The following is a 16465-nucleotide window of genomic DNA, read 5'->3' as shown; positions in this document are numbered from 1 at the left end:
CCGCTGACGTCATCGCGCGCGGTCATGGGCTCGGCCCCGCGGCGGCGCGCGCCACCCGCAGCCCCGCCCCCCTCACCGCCCGCCTCAGGGGAGGGACCCGTCAGGTGAGGAGGGGAGGGAGGGAGCGCCCCGGTGTGTGCTCCCCGAGGCCGGAGAGCCCCCAGGTCAATGATCCCCTCAGGGCCGGCATCCCCTCAGGTGCGGGCTCCCCTCAGGCCCGGGATCCCCTCCCATGATGATCCCCCTCAGGCGCGGCACCCGTCAGGCCTTTGCTGTCCCCAGGCCAGGGCTCCCCTCAGACGAGGGACCCCCCCAGCTGCTGTCACCCGCTCTGCCCAGCTCACCTCCTGCAACCTCACCTGAGCCCCCCGTGTTGAGGCAGCACCTGAATTGCTCCGTGGTGTGACATGGAAGCATCATTCTGCCCTTTGAGGTGGTTCATCTCGGGGGCTGAGAGTGGATTTCAAACCCTCCACTGCACAGGGCCAGCCCCCTCAGAGAGACCTGGTGGCTGAATCTGAGGCAGCTCAGCCCTGCAGCTGCCTGGACCTTGGTCACTGGTCCTTGATATCAGAGAAGATGACAAGAGGATTCATGATGTCTTTATTTTTACAGTAGTTACCCCCTCAGCAGCTGGACTGGCCAGTTGTGAGCAGGGCCTGATATTCTGGGGCAGGGTGTGAAGAGTTGTAAATGTTGGCACCACATCCTGTGGCTTCTTGTGAAAGGGCAGAAATTGGCAAAAAGGAAGAAAAAGACAAGGGGAAGGAAGCAATTTAAAAAAAAAAAGGGATGAGGGTGAGGGGAGGAGCAAAGCCAAAGTAAAAACACAAATGCAATGCTGTCTTTTCATGAGAAATGTATGTAGGACCCCTTTTCCTTGAATTTGATGTAAACAACCAAACACATTGAGTGTAGCAATGCTCCTCAGTGTTCTTGCTGTCCCCTGGTCCTTCTCTAGGTCTATATCACACTGTTTGCCTTTTTGCATGTTTTTTTCATACATTTGTGGGTGGACACCTGAAATGTCATTGATGACCTCCTGCATTCAGTTCCCAGTGAAACCAGAACTTGCAGTGGTTTGGGATTTTTGCTAGTTTAAGAACCACCAACCCCAGGGATGTTGCATTGTCCCCAGTGCTTCTCCAGTGAGGCCGTGGCTGTCCAGAGATCAAACACATGTGTTGTGCCAGGTCTTGGTAATCCTGAAGTAGAATAATAAACAAATCAACATAACAGAAATGTCATAGGAATTCGTTACATCTGTATTAAATTTTCCCTGGATTCTAGCTTTTGTCCACAATCCTTTGTAACAGGACTTTATGTTACAGGAGGACTGGAGTTTGTATTACAGACTTTGGAAGAGAAAGGATCGGAGCGTTAGTTCTGCGCTGGATACGTGCCAAAACTTTCCAGTTGGCCAAAAGGTTGGAATACTCCCTGAAAGAAAAGTTACTTTTCCTTCCCACATGAAAACACTCCCTCAACCTTTGCATTTCTCTGCCAGCTCAGTTTATCACAGAGCCACTCTTAAGATGTAGCTGCATCTTACCCTTTGCTGTTGAGGTTGGGGTGACCCTCCTGCAATCCAAAAAGTAAAAACACTTCAACATTTGTAGGATTGCTTGTGTCAGTCCTAACATTCAGGAAAAGCTGCTTCTAGAAGACATCATAAATTGTCAATAGCCCTTAAAAGTATTTCTTTCACTGCTGATCTATAAGCCTGAAAAGAGCAGAAGGAAACTCTTATCAGACATGAATATTTGTCCTGGGCTGTGATTCTGCAGGCTGATGACATTTTGTTAGGGCTGTGGTTGGTGTTTCACATACAAAGGCAGGAAATGTTGTGCATTTCCCACTCAGAGCCCTGCTGTGCCGGCCCCAGAGCTCTCCCAGAATACCAAAGAATCACCAGACATTTATCCAAACTTTCCTACCTCTCCCCTACATCTTTTGACAAGGAACAACTCTTACACATGTTGTGGCTGTGCATCAGGATTACCTCAAAAGATTCCTTTCAACTTTTTAACTGAGCCATGCTAATTAATATTCATTCAAGAGATCTGCATTTTCTTTCAAACAGAAACCACAAAAACATTTATTTAAGCACCAACAATGTGAGTGTAGCAGGGCTGGCCTTACAGATGTTTCTGCATTATTTAATCTTGCACCATTACAAAATACCTCAAAATTACCTGTAAGCTCTCTCCACCTCCTGGGAGGCTGTAGCTGTTTGTATAATCTCATTATTTCAATCACATCTTTGTGAATAAAACCAAAGCAAGCTGAGATAACAGTGATCCACTCAGCCCTGGATGGGGAGCAGGGCTCTGCAACTGATGCTCAGGGTTCCCACAGCTTGCCTGTCTTTCACTTGTGCAACACATGAGGAATGGTGCTTTTCCTCTGAATTTCAATATTATATGATCATTTTTCAAGGTATCTTGCAAGTTTTAATGGCTGTTTTCTGCTGCCAGAGATCACCTAAGGTCATTGAACAGCAAATCTACAAACATTAAATCTCTGGTTTGCCTTTACCTTAACTAATCCCCAACTCACCAACCTTTCACTGCCAGAAAATGTATCTAAGAAATTGAGTTAATAAATCAAGTTAAGGATCACAGAGAAATTGTGACTGTTCTCTGGGTGTTAGATTTTGAGTGCACAGTTATATGTGAGCTCCTTTCCTTCACCCTCCAGACTATTCCTGAATGCAAATTCCATTCATTCTTTCCTCTGAAGATAATTGGGGCTGTTTCCTTTGATGCTTTTCCCCTGTCCTAGAAATTCAGATTCTTTCCAGCACAGCAAATGTGAAAGGACAAAATATAAATGTAAATGAGTCCCTGTTCTAACATCAGGCGACAATAAGCCGTGATAAATAAAATACTTGGCACATTTTTCAGCTGGAGATTGATACTGCTGATTCATCTTGTACTCATCTGGATTTATCCCTCAATTAAGGAATAAATTAAGGACTTGAAGTGAAGCATTAGCTCAAGTATGGCCAAATTTATCTGCCTCCAGCGATATTAAGAGTCTTGCAAAGCACTCTATGGTCAGTAAATAATTCTCATCTTAGGGTGACTTCAGGAATTAACATCATAACTTTACCTTTAAACCTCTACCTTGTTGCAGATAGTTAAGCAGAGACCATGAGCTGTAAATCTGCATCAACAGGAACTCAAGGGGAGAGGGTATCTGGTGTCAGCTTCCAGGATTTCAACCTTTCAGTTTGCATGATTATCTAAGTGCCTGAACATTCCAGATAACCCAGGGGTTTAACTTTAGGCTGTTTTGATGTAAAACCAACATGGTTTTTATCTTGAGAGAACTGCTCCCAGCAAAAAGGAGGGAAGAATTTTAAGTGCTTTCCCACAAGGCTGCCTCTTAAGCCAGAGGCAACCAGGTGAAGTTTACACCTCAAAGCTTTCACTTCAATCCCTCCTAAATCCTGCTAATGACAATTCTTTAGAGCATAGCGGTGGGGATGCTCCTTCAGCTCACCAACACAGCTTGGTCGGAGTCCAAGACCCTCCCACCTCTTCCCTGGCTTTTCTTTTGAATGTAGCAGCAATAAAACACACATCTGAGCATCCCACTTCCACAGTATGTTGTTGTCACACTCTTCACCTTTAAAGAATTCCAACATATGTTTCCCTAAATGCTTTTTCTCTATTTATTCTACGAAGTTCCCAGAATAAATTTCATTTATTGGTTCTGACAGTTTTCAGTTGGTTTGGACATTTCACTTGGGTGATTCCCCAAGCTTAGTGAGAGCAAATTCAGCTTGGAGCAGCTGTCTCCTTTCAGTGCGAAAATGATTGGCTTCAGACGTAGAATACTGAGGGTCTTTGTCTATATTTAATTAAAAAAAAAAAAAACAAAAACAAAAACCTACATTTTTTTTAAAATCCTGCACTTAAAAAGTGAAAATATTGAAAGTGCATCATATGTCACAGAACCTTGCTGCAGAAAGGTGTTTCTGGGCATGTTTCCATGCACAAATTCACAATGCTTGGTTTGCTCTTCAGCATGTCCAGCCTGGAAGTGGAGTTCATTGCAGTGACCTCTGTTGGCAGAATAATGGGCTGAATTACAGCATAATTTACATGGACAGATTTAAAAGCTTCCTTTCAATCTTAATAAATGCAAGGCTTAATCAACTGCCAGAAAATTAAAGCAGCTACAGTAGAAACAGCAGCAGAACTGAAGCCCTGGCACTGCCTGGTGAAGGCTTTGCTTTTGTTCCTTGGTGTCAGTGGCCAGTGCCTGTCAGAGTGAAACAAGAAAAAGAAATCAAAATAGCCAAGAAGGGTATTTGGGGCCAAATTTTTGCTGGCAAGGCTGGAACAAGGGGAATTGTGTCAAGGAAAACCCAAATTCTCCTCCTAGCACATTGAAACTTGAGTTTTTGACCCTACTTTTCATAGTGGCCTCAATATTGTGCCTGGAAACAGCTGCTCTTGGGAGAGGAAGAGAGTCTGGTTAGGACATTTCTGGTCAATTTGAGTTTATATCTCACTTTTTGAGTTATATATGACACCCTTTAAAAAAATATCCCCACTTCCTACTTACTAAGGGAGTTCCTTCTCTCAAAACAGAATGACATTTCCTGAGAAAAATTTTATCTGAGTGAGTCAAAAGAACTTTCTGATAAAACTTCAGATATCACCACCTTCTCTTCAAGCTGGTCTAATTTTGTCTTTTTTTGTAAGAAGAATATGCTTACATTTTCCCACTCTGTACCCTTGTAATAATAATACATAGAAAATAAATAATAATAAATAGAAATAATAAAAGGAGTTAATATTTTTCCAGAGAGGGCTATTTCTGGCTGTAATTTCAGGCTGTAGATTTTTGGGCTGCAATAAGCATCTTTTCTCCTCCCTCATGGGTTTCTTTATTTTTTTCCCAAACCTCTGTCCTCACTCCTACCCTTAAACTGGCCATGGTGAAACACAGGAATTATTGTCTTCAGTAATTCTTAGGCTCTGCCCCAAACCAGAACACATTAATATGAGCGACTGGGAATAAGTCCTTCCTGAATATCTTCATCCCATTTTTAATAACAGGAGACATTTTCTCTTGTATAAGTATTTCCTAACTTGGTCAGCTTCCATGGTTTTCTCTCGGTTTTTTTTCCCACTTAAAGAAGTTTTTAAGTTCTGCCTCTCCTACATCCTTGGAAATGCTTGCTAGCAGCTGCCATCTTCCCCCAGTTCATCTGATCTAACACAATATATTTCATGTGTGTGTTTTCCCTTGGTACAGATCCCCCTCTGTCATTTCCACACCAGCTCGTGGTGTCTGTGGAGCACCTCTTCTTTCCCTCCATTGTCCTACACCTGATTTCTCAGGCAGTGGCATTGTCTCCTTTGGCTCCATGGCACTCACACATGCCATGGGAAATGGAATATTTGCCTTTAGTCACACTCACACTTGGAATAAATCCCATAAATCCATTCTCTGTCCTGTCCAAGCACGGACACAACATTTGAGCCGCGTTCAGTGCCACAGATATCCAAGATGGCAAAGGAACACCTATCAGGGAAACTGAGCTGTATCTCATCTTCACAGAGGCAGCTGCTTTGTTTCATCACTAGATTTCCCACCTGCCTCAACATTTTTACCATACAGCCTGCAGAGTTGTGCACAAAAAATGTGGTAAAAGGATGAGAATCAAATGCATTTGGCTCATGGGAGTCATACAAGAGCTTTGGTGTGATGCTAGAAATGTGCACAGTCAATTACCCATTAGGGAAGATGATTACAGACACCCATAAGGCCAGAGTGGCAATCCCTGCTCACCACGGCTGTGGAAGAAATGTAATGGATGAGGGAATTAGTGTCAGGTTTATTCAGATTTCTCCTTTAAGACCGCTGATGTGCATTTTCAGGGGCTCTCTCCTATTTCTCTTGACATTTGCAAGGCTGATTTATTTGTTACTCATCGGTGCTGTAATCAGTGCTTTCATTTCCAGCCTTCTGCTTCTGGGCGTATGAAAAACCAACCAGAGGTGAAACACTCGTTGCTTTATTAGCATTTTATATTCTTCTGGAGCACCCCGAGCTCAGAGCACGCAGCTGCACAGCGCTGTGTGTGCCGGGTGGCTCCGACTCCATCCCCTGTGCTCTGGAGGGCACCTGTGTCCCTTGCACAGCCCTGTCCGCCCGGGGCCGCTGCCGTGGCCTTTAGCGCTGAGTTTGGCACGTTGCTATGGCAGCACCCGGCCGCCACCAGCACAGCTCGGTGTCCGCGGTTCGGCCCTCGGCATCGGGGGCGGCGGGAGAGCGGCGGGAGAGCGGCGGCCACACTCGGGGTGCTCGGGGGCTTTCCCTGCCAGTTCGCGCCGCTGCCGTCCCTCCCGGCTCCGCTGGGGAGGAGCAGCAACAGGCGCTGCTCCAGACGGGAGACCGGGGTGACTCCGCTCCGCCGGTGGGTGCTGGCAAAGGGACCCCTCTGCAGGGCAGTGCCGTGGTGCTGGCTCACGGCAGGGGCTGAGCTCGGCCGGGGCATCCTCGGGGCCGGGGGAGAATCAGGCAGGGTCCGCGGGGGTGCGGTGCCAGGCAGGGTTCTGCCAGGGACACTCAGCAGCCGCTTCTCTGCAGCCAGGTCTGTTTCCCTCCTTGCTCTTCATTAAGTTAGGACGTAAGATGGAAAAAAGTGGCTACACCGCATTGCTCTGAAGTTCCGCAAGAGCCAGGGGAAGAAAATGGGCTTCCTCTAGGGCCGTGCAGACTAAAGCTGCGTTTTACCAGAGACCCGACAAAAGTGTCAGAACAGCGTCCGGAGGGGGATGCGGGGGTCTGTACGAGCCCCATCCCCAAGAGCCGCGGCAGAGCCCGGGAGCAGCAGCGTCTAGCCGTCCACACCGAGAGCTGCAGCCGGAGCGACTCTGCACCGCCTGCCTCTCGCTGCCAGCCTCCCGCGCCCTGGTAGTGGGCGGCTAAAAACACCCAGGGAGGCGAGTACCGGCTGCGTTATCACTTACGCAAACCTGGCATCGCTGACGTAAATTTAGAAGGGGATTCAACAAATAAAGGCGGCTCCCGCCAGCCCGCATTACCTCGAGTACTCTGCGCTGGCTGTGCCGGGACACGGCGAGCAGATGGGGCTGCCCCCGCAGCTGGGAATCCTCCCTGGGGTTTGTAAATCCTAAGCTTTGAGTTAAAGAAGTTGTGGGATGTGGTGGTGGGAAAGCGATGCTCCCATCTGGCAGGGGTAGTGAAGAGACTCCTTGTCACAAACGTGAGCTGCTCAGAGGTCATGGCCAGTGTCAGAGTGGGTACAGGCTGCTGCAGCTCGGCTCTTCTGCTTCCCCAGCAAGGGCAGGACAGGCTCAAGCCAACAGAGTGTGGCACAGTGCCCTGAAAAAACCCAGCCCTTGGAAAATATTGGCAAGATCCCCTTCTCCAGGAGCTGCAGAACTCAAAAGTGAGGGAGAAATTCAGCAGTTGGAGTGTATCCTGTATCTGCATTGCTGAAAAACATCCTCTGTGGTGGGCTGTGACTCCATCATACCGAGGGACAGATCCTGTCCTCTGTTTCCTCTAAGCAAGACCCATTCTGGACACATAAGTACTTTTATTTAGCAATGCTCTCTCTCCAAAAAGCTGTTGAATGACAATTTCCCACAGCTGGAAAATACAGAACTGAGGCTGAGCTCCAACAGTATTTTCTTAGTTAGAATTTCTAGCTTTTATTTCCTAGCAAGGACCTAAAGCACCTGTCTTTTCCCCTCTCCTCCCAAGGTCCAAGTTTTCTCCCCTGCCGGGCTCTCTGGCACCCGTAGCACAGCAGGAACCAGAGTTTTTTCCCTTCTCTGCCGAGAAGGGAAAGGTGCAGCAAAATCGTTCGAAATGGCTCAGTCCAGCGGATCAGGACAGAAGGGGGAGCCCAGGAGACAAGATCGGAGAGCATCCCACCCCGCCGGGCTCCAGCCGAGCTCTGGATGTTAACGGCGTTCATAGAAACTCCCTTTTGTTTCTACAGCCACCTTTTGGCTTTTGTTTGTGGTTTATAGGAGACCACTCTCACCTCCGAGTCTGTGCCGAATTCCCACTGTGCTGAGCAGCAGTTCTATTTGCAGCGCTCAGAAATCATCACTGTGCTGCACTCCACCATTGTCCTCTGTATTTATAAGGCAAAACATCTCCTTTTCCCTCCTCTTTCCCCACACTGACCCTTCAGGCCTCCAAAATCACCCCCACTGTACTCACCATCCTCTGCCTGCTGTTCCTGCTTTAAAGCCACATCACCTGTGAAGTCACCTCAGAAGTCACCTCCTTGGCAGCTTGGTGGGCACTTGGCCTGCCCTGGGCAAGTCCACAGCCTCCATGGAGAGGGAAAGGTTGTGGTTTCAACCCCTTCCAGCAAGGCAGCTGGAGGACTGATATTTTTAGCAGTAAAGGAGCCTAAGCTGCATTACTGCTGGGGGTATGAAGTGTCCCAGCTCCAGGTGGGCCTCAGGGACACTGCACTGTCACAATGGATCACAGCTCCCTGACCCATTTCATCAGCTGTATGGAGGAGATGCCTTTCCCTGCACTCCCCAAGATGTCTGGCAGTGCAGAAATCAATGCCCACCACAAACCTGATCTGCTGAGATTTATTTAATGTTTCCTAACAGGCTGGGCTATGCTGTGAGCCCATTTTCACACAGTGCTGGTTTGTACTTCAGTATCTTTACTTGACTCCCTTTTGTTGTATCTCTGTGGATGACTAACAAATATTGTTCTGCTTGTACCTGCCTTAGTAATTTCTAATTTATTGCTGATAATAATTTATTTTCTTCTCCAGATATCAACAATATGCCTGTTATAAAGTACCCCAGGGTTAGAGACCCTCTCTTTTATGAATGGGACAGGAAAGCCCAGAAATGTGGATTAAGACACACAGTTTATGCTGTAAATGGGGATCAGTATACTGGAGAATGGCTGGACAACTTGAAACATGGTAAGATGGATAATTTTGAAAAAAAATAACAACTTAGATGTCCTTAGAAAGGTTCCTAGGGGCAGGAAGTGGTCAGTGGTTCTATGTGCTCTGTATGGTCCTGGAAAAGCATTCATTCTTGGATGACTATATGTATACACACACACACACACACACACACATATATATATTTGATATATGTAACATGCAGAAACATTTCTAATACATAACTTGAAGAGCTTTTGCATGCACTCAGGGGCAATTACCCAAAATATCTCTATTGCAGATGTTCAAAAATCCTTTCCAAATACAGCAGACTGCAGTCAACTTCATGCACTGGGCTGTGCCCTGGCTCCACAGTCCCTGGAGCTCTCTCAGCTCCTGACTTGGCTCCAGGAATCTTAATTTATTCCCCAGATGTGGCAGGGGTTGCAGGGAACAGAGCAGGAGAAGGAGACCCTGTCTGAGCCAGGAGCAGCCAGAGCAGGACAGACTTGTTTACAAGCAGTAAACTGAGGTTTGGAAAGATTTCAGTGCATTCAGCACAGGCCACACAGGAAGCCCCTGATCAAGATTAACGATGGTTCCAACTTGGGAAGCTAAACTGAATCCCAGACCTAAGGCTGACTTTGTGCAGGGAGTGCTGCCCTGCCTAGGATGGAGCAGGAGGGGCAGCCCTGTGCACCCTTCTCCTAACCCTGATGGTCTCCCTGTCATTCCTCTTGTTCATTGAGCAGGTAAAGGCACCCAGATTTGGAAAAGCACAGGAGCTATTTACAGTGGTGACTGGAAGTTTGGGAAGAGGGATGGTTATGGCTCATACAGCATTCTTGACCCAGTGACCAAGGAATACAAGAAGATATACACAGGCGGGTGGAAAAATGACCAAAGAGATGTAAGTGATGTTTTCTGCCAGCAGTGAGGCAGTGGGACCCAAAACACGGGCAAGAGTTGGGTGCACATGTGCAAAAAGTTACTTAAAATACTAATTTTTGCAGTACTGAGGCTGAATTGAGTGGTCAAGACTAAAAATCCAAGATTTTTATGGGAGTGCCATCTCCTTCCTGGAGACAGAGTCATCCCCACCCATTTGCTGGTTACCAGGCTACAGCCCCAAGCTCCCACTGGCTGCCATAGAGCAGTGTTTACTGCTCAGACTCACCTGCAGCTCGGCCAAGCACAATGGGAGGTTTCACATCCTGTCTCTTAATCCTCCCCACCCATCTCTTTCATTCCTCTGGTCCTTGAACAAGTCAGAGGAACCTGTATTCTAAGCACTGCCAGAAAATGCACCTTCTTCTAGAAGTTTTACAGCATAATAGGCAAATAACTTGAGTTCTTTTGGAATTTAGGCCTGTCACATAAATCACTGTTTTTCCTAAAAGGAACATAATGAGAAAGTCATCTGGTAGAAATGACTGCAGTGTAATGTGCAAAATCCTTGTAGGAACATTTTTGGAAACCTTGTGTTTGTGTCTGCTCTTAAATTAAACTCATCTCCACCAACGTTTTTAATGGGCATGTGGCTCCATGGCTCCTGTCTCTTGGAGGGAGCTTCCCTTCCTGTTCTTTAAGGTTAGGTTTTCCATAATTGAGCTTTGGTGAAAGATTTATAGTGACATCCAAATATCACTAGGGTTGGGTTTTCTTCTAAAAAAGTTTCTCCCTTACATCCATACAGTTTAATAAAATTAATGCTTAGAAAAATCAGTTGTTTTCAGAACTGGTTTTATTATTTGTTCAGAGAAAAAAAAGAACACTTAATTCCTATGGAAAAATTTGTTAGTACTATGGAAATATTTCTTATTGGTATCACTCCCTGGCTTAGAGGGTACGTCTGGACTTCTCTTAATGGCAAACATACATGTAAAACAAACAAGAAGTGGAATTGCCCAGCCTGGGACACACTGAGCTGGAAACGTCTAGAGGGTTGAAAGACATGAAATCCCCATGTTGAGAGACACATCCTTTAATGCTGCCTATCCCCAGGCAGGTTTATGTACTTGTAAAACCCGCTTTTAGCTAAATATTAGCAGCAATCATGCCAATAATAACACTCTGAGATACTAACCCAAGGTTTTGTCAAGGGAATAAAACTGCTTGCCAAAAAAATAAATCCCATACTACAACATCTCATTTCCTTCATCACGAGAATAGCCACGGAGCTGGGCTGCCAACAGCCACGTGTAAGAGTAATAAACAAAAGGAGTATTCTATCAAAGTGATGTCCCAAAATTGAACACTGTGCCCTAATAATAGGTCAGCTCCTAACCATCCATTCTCTGTGCTGCTGTCCAGGGCCAGGGGGTGCTCTTTTACCCCAACGGGGAGCACTACGAGGGCGAGTGGAGCAATGGCTTGCGGAGCGGCTGGGGGAAGATGCACTACAAGGACGGCTCCGTCTACGAGGGACAGTGGCTAACGGATCAGCCCGACGGGATAGGCGTGCTGCTGCTCCGTAAGTGCTGACCACCCTCAGCCCGCCCCCTCCAAGCTGGTCGGTGTCGTGCTGCCCTCCGGGTGTCTTCCCATCCAGGTTTCTGTGCTACACGGCAGCCCTGCAGCAGGACTGCCGCCTGTCATCCCTCCCCTCTGGGTCTGGAGCGGGAGGAGCACAGGCTAAGCAAGGGCCGGCACTGCACTGCTCAAGCCCATAAGCCCACACGCATGAAAGCTTACTTTTGCTGTGATTTACATTTAAATGACTGGGATGGTTCGGGTTAGAGATAATATACTGTTGGGTCAGAGAAGAGCAAATCTCTCTTTTCAAGCCAGGCACTTTGCCAGACAGGCTTTCTAGCTCTGCATACCAAAGAAGAGTTCAGTTTCCAGCACAGGAAAAAAACCCACAATAACATAGTTTTCTTTTTGAATTCACTCCATCCCCTCTGTCTACTTCCGACAGTGGCTTGTGTTGAGTGAACACAGAGGTTTCATTAGTACACAATCCTTTTCCATAAATAACACTAAGCACATCATGGATTGGGAATGTTAGGGCCAACCTCAGCATAAATACAGAAATTTAATTTTTTTTCCACTTATTTTTCTTGGAGTTTAACACATTTTTCCCCAAAGCCAAGAATCCCAAGAATCTCTGCAACACTAGGCATGACATTCCAAGAACATCTGAAGAAATACTATCTCCATATTATTATTCATCTATTCTATCTTTTTTTTTTTGCTTGAAAGTGATCTCAAGGCTAGTAATTAGCTAAGCAAAGCAGCTGGGAGGAATGAGCATGACCTTCTCTGCACACCACATGCATGACTGTGCTCTCTGCTGACTGTAAAGTCGCTTTGGACCGATGGCTCATCTGGATGAAATCAGCACCCACTTCCAGGGGGAATCTTGCACTGATCTGCTGTGCTCCTGTCAAAGGCCCTGTTAGCTATAAGCTAACAGCCCCTGCAGGCTGAGCTGTGGCTGATGCACCATTTCAGAGCCCAGTTGCCTCCAGCCTAGCCTGCAACTGATTGTTAGCTGGATTCCTTTTGGTTAAAATTAGCCAGAGCAATTATTTCATACCCACAGCTTAATGCATTCAGCTCAGCTGCTGGAAGTGCGCCCACGTGCCGGCAGCTTTGCCATGTGAAAGAAAAGGAGTTCTTCAGTGGAGGTCATGATGAGCTGCAGCTCAAGATTAAATTGCTTGTAGTGGCAGCATGCCCAGTGAGGGTGAGCTTGGCTGAGAGCACCGTGCTGATCTGCCGCCTCTGCTACATCCATTCCCCAACAGCTTTGTACCAGAGCACTTCACATCCACAGGGATCGTGGCTCTGAGCAACACAGCCTCAGGTGCTCTGGGAGGAGAGCAGATGGGAGCAGCCAGGCACCACAGTGCAGCCAGGGTGTTCACTGCCCCCTCCTTGCAGCCAGGACTGTGATTTTGGTGGTTTCTCATTTGTTGGTGGCTGGAGTGCAGAAGCTGAGCTGCTCCTGTGGGCAGGACAGCTTGGTGTTTCAGATAAGGACAAAACCAAAGTTGCAGATAACCGTCCCCATGGCTCCAGCCTGTGAACCAGACCCTCCTGAGCAGCCCAGCAGCACATTCTCCAGAAGCGTTTTTGGTTTCCCCCTCTTCCCTTACAGTATCCTGGCAGGCCCCAGCTATCTCTGCAGCACTGTGTGGGGTGCCCTGGTATTTCAGCCACTTCTCGTGATGAAAAATGGCAGAGTTCAGCTGAGACTCAAAGGTATTTTCACTAACATGGTCAGAAATCCCCATGAGTCTGGGCTTAAAAACACTGTGTATAGGAAAAGGGGTGAGCAGAAGACTCTCCTAGTGACAGCAGGGTGGTCTGGATCTATCCCAGCCCCAGCATCACTATAGGTATGATGTCCTTTCTCAACCAGCATCCATCTTCCCCTTGCAGCTCTGCTTTCCCTGTTAGTGATGGATGGGTAGATTCCTGGAGAGCAGCAGAGCCCAAAAAAAGCCTCTCTCAACTTGCAGAAAAATGTCAAGAGAAGCAGTACAGCTGGAAAAACAGCCTGTAACTGACTGCCTGAACCATTCAGACTCTTGCAGCAATTCTCACCCTGTAATTCATTGAGGAAAAACTTAACTAAAAGTATTCTTTGAAATCAAGATTATTTTGATTGGACAGCAATCAGTGCTCTGTTCCTTGCCCAGACAAGCAAACCTCTTCAAGCCAGAGATCCTGCATGATTTGTTGCAGTGACAAATCTGAAACTTGTGTCTTGTAATTTTTCATGTTGTGAAGAGTGGCTCAGGGACTAGTTCCTTACCCTGAGCACACTGGCTCCTTGTGTCAGCAAAAAATGAGCATCACTGTGAGAACAAAGCAGGTGAGCACAGTCCTGGTTCCAAGCGAGCAAGTGTGGACTCCTGCAGCATTTTCTCCCTCTGTGCTACAGCAAATGGAGCACTGCAAAATCAAAATGACACTCAGTGCCACAGCCACTTTGAAATTACTAAGAGGAGCCAAACACATGATCTTCTCTGCTGGTTTGCTCTCTTGATTGATTTCATTTGTAACCCCTTAAAATGCTGGAAATTTCAAGGTCTGTTCATGTATTCAATTGCAGCAAATGGAAATCGGTATGAAGGAGGTTGGAAAGATGGCAAGAAACATGGCCCAGGGAAATACTTCTACCTAGACAAGGGACAGCTGTTAGAAGGCATCTGGGTAGCAGATATACCAAAGTGTGGAGCTCTGGTTGACTTTGGCAGAGACAATGCTCCAGCCTCTACTGAGTCTCCACTCCCAAAGGTAATGGCTTGGAAATTTTGATGTTTGCATTCATCAATGCTTGGGTCAGCTCTTCAGGTAGCATATCACTCCTCAAGAGATTTCCCCCATGAGGTGTGTGCTCAGATCTTTTGGCAAGCAGCATCCTAAATGGCCCCATAGGGACTAACAGCTCATGCAGCCTCTGCTGGAGCCTCCCAGTTGCCTACATCTGAAAAAATGCAGTTCTCATGCACCAGAACTGCTCAGAGACCTGATGCAGCACAAAGGAAACGGGGACAATAGAGGCAGAGACAATAGTGGGATTTGCGTCAAGACCAAATGATTTCACCAAGCCCAGCTGCTGAGGCTGAACAGACCCTGCAGGAACCTGAGCAGCTGCAGGGCCAACAGCAGCTCTCTCCTCCAAGTCAGGGGCTCAGCACCATGCCCAGCAGCCCCAGGAGCAGAGGGGTGTGTGCAGCTTCCACTCGGGCCCAAGGGCTAGAGCTCACATCCTCTGCTCCTCTTTTCCCTTGTCTGACACACACAGCAGAGGAAGAGCCAGGTCCTATCCCAATCCCAAAGATTCTGTGAGACACAAAGACACACTGGGCCACTGGGCAGCCACTGGGTCCTTGCACATCATTTTGGTGATGTGAGCCAGCTCCGTGCCCTTGGAGGAAGAGGAAATGGGAATCAGCAGTGAACAGATGTGACTCCAAGTGAGAGCTGGCCTTAAGAGTCTCATCTTGAACCCTCATGGTCTGCAAACCACAGATGTGAAAAAATGGTCAGTGCAGGATGGGCTTGGGAAGCTCCCCCTCATTTAGAGCCAAGCAGAACCACCCTGGATAACCACAACTCACCACTTTGCTCCAGTAACACAGGAATAGCACAGCCCCATGGCAGGTACAGCCACCACCCTCCTCTGGCCCAGGGAGAGGGCTGTACAAAGCGACACCAGGCACATGCAGCCTTCCAAAGCTCACAGGTGTTGTTACATCTTCATTGCCCCTATCTTTTCAAATCTGGTTTCTATAGCCAAAGGCCCTTTGAGCACAGTTTTGACCATACAGTTAATCCTGTAAGTACCAGGCACCCCCAAGGCAGTGCAGAATAAGAGAGCCCAAATACCCACCACAGAAAAACAATATCTGTTTTGCAAAAAAAGAGTGAAAGGAGCAGCACTTTTGTAGCTAAAAATATTTACTGTATGTGGTTTGTCAAAGGTCACTGAGAAGAGCCTCTACAATCCAACAGCCTGGGATGAACTGCTGGTACACTAAGGCAGGATGTGCAAGTCTGGCTGTTTATTTAACTCCCTGAAGACCAAGTGATGATCCAACTCACTTCTGCTCTATAAGCAAAAACAAAGCATCAACTTTCACTGCTGTTATTGTGCTTTCAATGAGTAGAGATCTGTTGATTACAGAATATGAATAGATAAAAGGAGAAAAATTGAATTCAGGTTTTCAAAAACTTTTGTCACCACCACCACCTTTATTAGAACTATAGGTGAGGCCCAAGAGACTATAAATCAAAGCCACTTTTGCCAAAGAGTGTGTTTTGTTAAAGTCACTCACACAGAGCTATTTCAAGGAGATAAACTGATGTTCAACACACTAATAAAATTAGGGGAGTGTAGGGAGTGTAGTTGTTTCTAAAACAATAATCGAAAGGCTGCAATATGAGCTGAAGTCCTGAAACGTGGGAGACTCTCCAATAATGCTCAAGTAATCAAGATCTATAAAACCTTAAGCTTCTTCAATTACACATACCTGATTTGTATTTCTTTTTATTTAGATTGAACTACAAGACCCAGCTGGTGTTTTAGCAGAGGCCCAGGCAAGGTTTGATGACAGCCATAATGACAGATGTTGAAGGAAAAAAGAAGTTTTAAGAACATGATCCTGGGTTATTTATTCCTTTGAGTCTCAAACCCACACCATGGTTATCGTGTTGTGGTCTTCCTCACCCTTCCCTCAAGGCTGTTCATGTAAACTTCCCTCTGCAGGTAGCTTTGCTCAGTAGCCTCCTCACACCCTCATTACTTTGGAAAAGAAAGGAAAAAAACTGATGGGAAAAAAACCAAAAGACAAACACCAAAACACTGGAAGACAAGCAGTGACTCCTTGCTCAGTTCCTCTTATCCTTCCTGCTAAGAAATCACACTCCTATTGGTTTGAAAGCCTTTGCTGTAGAAAAGGAGAGTTTCTAGTATGTTTTAAAAGCATATAGAAAAGTACAATCAAGTAATTGTGTCCCCTACTCCCCCCAAACACAACCCAATACACACCTGTGACCCAAAATGGCTTTTGAAGTTGTGACAGA

At 46.7% G+C, this 16465-nt stretch overlaps 1 protein-coding gene across 5 annotated transcripts; it reads left to right on the top strand.

Annotated features, from left to right (window-relative positions):
* The first annotated feature begins 24 nt into the window (after window positions 1–24).
* Window positions 25–16042, top strand: MORN3 (MORN repeat containing 3). Of its 5 annotated transcripts, none has more exons than XM_056504621.1 (7): window positions 25–104; window positions 1332–1427; window positions 8804–8959; window positions 9676–9833; window positions 11237–11396; window positions 13989–14173; window positions 15938–16042. In XM_056504621.1, exons 3-7 carry the CDS (start codon window positions 8815–8817, stop codon window positions 16013–16015), a joined length of 726 nt encoding a protein of 241 aa, XP_056360596.1. In that variant the 5' UTR covers window positions 25–104; window positions 1332–1427; window positions 8804–8814; the 3' UTR covers window positions 16016–16042. The 5 variants fall into 5 exon arrangements, with proteins under 5 accessions (XP_056360596.1, XP_056360599.1, XP_056360597.1 ...); XM_056504624.1 differs by having other exon boundaries at window positions 29–104; window positions 15364–16042; XM_056504622.1 differs by having other exon boundaries at window positions 66–198.
* Window positions 16043–16465: the final 423 nt, after the last annotated feature.

This window comes from Oenanthe melanoleuca, chromosome 15 (assembly GCF_029582105.1).
Source record: "Oenanthe melanoleuca isolate GR-GAL-2019-014 chromosome 15, OMel1.0, whole genome shotgun sequence".
NCBI classification, from domain to species: domain Eukaryota; kingdom Metazoa; phylum Chordata; class Aves; order Passeriformes; family Muscicapidae; genus Oenanthe; species Oenanthe melanoleuca.
Note: the sequence above shows the minus strand (reverse complement) of the source record. Positions and strands in the feature narration are given on the sequence as shown.